The sequence below is a fragment of the Triticum dicoccoides genome, chromosome 3A (assembly GCF_002162155.2).
Source record: "Triticum dicoccoides isolate Atlit2015 ecotype Zavitan chromosome 3A, WEW_v2.0, whole genome shotgun sequence".
Classification (NCBI taxonomy): Eukaryota; Viridiplantae; Streptophyta; class Magnoliopsida; order Poales; family Poaceae; genus Triticum; species Triticum dicoccoides.
The window spans coordinates 698,117,117-698,120,581 of NC_041384.1; the positions used below are offsets into that span (position 1 = coordinate 698,117,117).

A 3,465-nucleotide genomic window follows, 5' to 3' on the forward strand; every position below is an offset into this window, starting at 1 on the left:
CGCGGTTGGAAAAAAAGAGAGAAATTACACAGGCAGTTGCTTTATATGCAAATGTACAAAACAAAATGGACCGGCTAAATGCCAGTTGCCTGAAAAAAGTACATACATTGGTCGATTTCCCCTTCATCCCCATTGCTGACAAACGCTTCCATTGTCGAGCCACCCGCCTTCATTGGCCTAACCGCCGGTACCCGCCACCTTCAGCCTATGTCGCCTCATCGTCCCGCCCTGCCTGAATCGCCTCCTATGCCGGTCCATTGGCCGTCACCCCGGTCATCCCTGCAACCATCCTTCCCCCTTTTTTGCTCCGGTGAAGTCCTCCTCTACCACACCCATATCAGTCAACCCTTGAACTCCCCTCCGTCGAAGACGTCACGTCGTCTTGATTTCCAGCTCGATGCTAGGGGAATTCAATTGATGCTCAATTGATTTTCAGGCAACTAAAGTTTAGCAATCGCGAAACACAAAAATATCCATTTTGTGGTAACAAATATTGGATGATCATGACGTGAAGAGCTGGCTCCCAAGGGTGATGATGGCCGTGCCATCCCCCATGACCGTCGTCAGGGTCATCTCCTTCTCCAGGATGCGGTCGAGCTCCGCCGCGACCAGCCGCATCTTGGGCCGCCTCCTCACCGCCGACGGGCTCAGGCACTGCATCGTCAGGCCAACCAGCTCCTTCATGCCCTCCGAGGTGAAGCTGCCGCCGAGCCTCGGGTCCGCCACCTCGTCTCCCGACGTCTCCAACTGACACATTCAGTAAGAAACTGGTGTCAATATAATGTAGCTGGATTTAGCTTAATTTTGGATGAAACTTCAACTAATATTACTTTTGTCATAAGAAATCTTCGATATTAGTTTTTAGTTGGAATGAAAATACACTGAAATTGGTATCACTGACTAGTTAATTACCCAATGAGCGAGAGATTCGGTTGATTCCGGAGAAACCAAGGTGGCGGCCTCCCTGCCGGTGATGAGCTCCAGAAGGAAAACCCCAAAGCTGTACACGTCGCTGCTCGCAGAGAGCTGTGCCAAGGAATGTGCCCTGAGGACGCATGCGTAACGGTCAGATAAGAGCGGGGTTGATCGCAGCAGACATAAACTGCAGAATGATGTTCAGGGTTCAGAGTTTTCAGACAGGCTTACTCTGGATCCTGGTAGATGCCGGAACGGAATCCGTTGAGCGGCGAGCCGGGGTCCTCGAGCCCTCTGAGCAGCCGGTCGACTCCGGCGTCGGACACCTTGGCGATGAAGTTCTCGTCCACCAGCACGTTGCTCGTCTTGAAGCCCTTGTGGATCAACGGAGGCGCGAGGCTGTGCAGATGGTCCAGGCCTGCATTGCAGTTCAGAGTTCAGACACTCTGTTTCTGAAACAAGCACAGTGCATTGTGTAATAAGTTTTGTGTTGCCACCACCTTTGGCCGCTCCGATGGCGATCGAGAGCCTCTGCTTGAACTCCAGCCTTGTCATCGACTCCTTGCCGCTATCTGGGAAATTGATGTAGGGTCTGCGCATCAGCATTCAGCTGTTTGCTGGTTGGAAATGGTCTGACAGGAATGGAGCCGTGCAACTGGAAATTACCGTAGAGATGGCCGCAGACGCTGCCGTTGGGCAGGTGCTCGAAGACGAGCATCTGCAGACCCCCGTCCTGGCAGTAGCCGATGAGGGTCACCACGTTCCGGTGCCAGATCTCCGACTGCCGCCTCACCTGCAGCCCAGGCGAATTCAGTCAAAAATACATTTCACGAACTCTCGCGTCAGTACAGAGGCAGTTACTTCCTTGTTGAAACGAAAATCTGGCACTTCAGAAACTAAGTGACCGTTCATGAAGTAGCAGAGTTTCAGATGGTTTCGGGTACCTCGTCGACGAAGTCCTGGCGCGGCGCGCCGACGCGGCGCTTGATGGCGACGACGGTGCCGTCGAGCAGGAGGCCCATGTAGACCTTGCCGAAGGTGCCGGCGCCCACGAGGTTGGCGTCGCTGAAGTTCTTGGTGGCGTGGGACATCTCCTCCAGCGTGAACCGCCTGGCGCCGTGGTAGTCCGGCGCCGACGACGTCCGGCCGCACCTGCCCCACTCCGCTGAGGCCAAACCATACAAAACGTCAATTGCAGCGCATGAAGCACGCCGGCAGCGGCATGACTTGCTACGAGCTCCTTCGCCGGTGTTAGTTACTTACCTAGCGTGGGGGGAGTTTCGTCGGAGGCGGTGTCGGAGGTCCGGCTACGGCGCGCCCCGAGCCGCCACCAGCAGAGCGCGGCGGCGACCGCCAGCAGCACCAGCGCGGCGACGGAGGCGGCAACGCCGGCTACGACCGCGGTTGGCAATGGCATGATCCGGGCGACCGTGGCATCCCTGCACGCACGCAAACCAAGAACTACGGGATCAGTCGCCGGGCGATCGAGAGTCCGTGTCCCGGAGGCAGTGCGTGCGCTGAGCGCTAACCTGGGAAGAGCGACGACGGAGAGCCGCTATAGCTTCGGCATTCATCAATGCGGCGACGGAGCTCGCGACTGCTCTTGGAGCAACCCGACCGAACCGACCAAAAATCGTAGGGAGTCTGCGGCCACAAGCTGCGAGATATGGTGGCTATGCTGGGCTGGGTGTTTTAAAGAGGAGAGCAGGACGGGAGGGATGGATGCAATTGGGGCAGCTACCAGCAGGTAGCTGGTGCGCAATCAGAGGAGGGAGGAACAGAGCAGCTAGGCTAGAGCCAGGCCAAGAAGACGACGCAGGTGGTGTGGTGGAGTGGACGATATGAAATGAATGCAGATGAGCACATGGCAACTTGGACGCCCGCCATGCCGCGCATGCACGTGGAGTGCAAGCATTTCACCGCGGCGGTGAAACGGACGGACGAACGAACGAACGGGTCGTCGTCGTCTTCTTCTTCACCGCACCGGGCGAGCGATTCCGCCATGGGCAGCTGGGAGCGGGACCGGGTCGTGCGATTCCGGGACCTTGGGCTAGCTGTCAACGTGGGGCCGGCCTGGGACCGCCCACAGGCCGCTTTGACCCGGCTGTGATAGGCTGGAGACCCGAGCGGCGAGCAAGGATGATTGTAGAGATGTCATGATTATATCGTGCACTTGGCATCTAGCGGCGGCCGGCGGCCGGCCGGAGTGGCATGACGGCGGCGCAGGGTTGCCTTGTGGTTGCTAGCTGCCTGCTTCCAGATACTTCTTCTATAAACTAGTGCAAATTGGGTAGTCTCGTGACAGCCAGCATGTATATTCGGTTGGTCGATCGTGAAGATACTTGCTTTACAAAAGAGAAGGATCCGGTATCGTGCCAAGTACATAATCGCGTCACCACACATGCCAACCTCGGCTCACACCTTGAGGAAAACGAGGTGGCCTGGGCGCTGTACGCCTGGCTGGCTGCTACTTCTCCAGCACAGCGCAGGACTGGGCACCTCCTTTATACCATCTACATTCTGACGCCCCAAACTCACCTCAAACGTTCG

At 56.9% G+C, this 3,465-nt stretch overlaps 1 protein-coding gene across 1 annotated transcript; it reads right to left on the reverse strand.

Moving 5' to 3' along the window:
• Positions 1-31: 31 nt before the first annotated feature.
• LOC119270291 (probable leucine-rich repeat receptor-like protein kinase At5g49770) lies at positions 32-2,697 on the reverse strand. The gene is made up of 8 exons (XM_037552289.1): positions 2,445-2,697; positions 2,179-2,354; positions 1,860-2,080; positions 1,582-1,708; positions 1,416-1,487; positions 1,147-1,333; positions 913-1,045; positions 32-747 (listed from the first exon to the last, which is right to left on the reverse strand). Exons 2-8 carry the CDS (start codon positions 2,330-2,332, stop codon positions 502-504), a joined length of 1,140 nt encoding a protein of 379 aa, XP_037408186.1. The 5' UTR covers positions 2,333-2,354; positions 2,445-2,697; the 3' UTR covers positions 32-501.
• Between the last annotated feature and the right edge of the window lie 768 nt (positions 2,698-3,465).

Coding starts and splice junctions, on each gene's coding strand:
- LOC119270291 (XM_037552289.1), bottom strand. CDS start 2,332: ATGCCATTGCCAACCGCGGTCGTAGCCGGCGTTGCCGCCTCCGTCGCC. Junction 2,081..2,178: donor CGAAACTCCCCCCACGCTAG/GTAAGTAACTAA, acceptor GTTTGGCCTCAG/CGGAGTGGGGCAGGTGCGGC. Junction 1,046..1,146: donor GGCATCTACCAGGATCCAGA/GTAAGCCTGTCT, acceptor ATGCGTCCTCAG/GGCACATTCCTTGGCACAGC.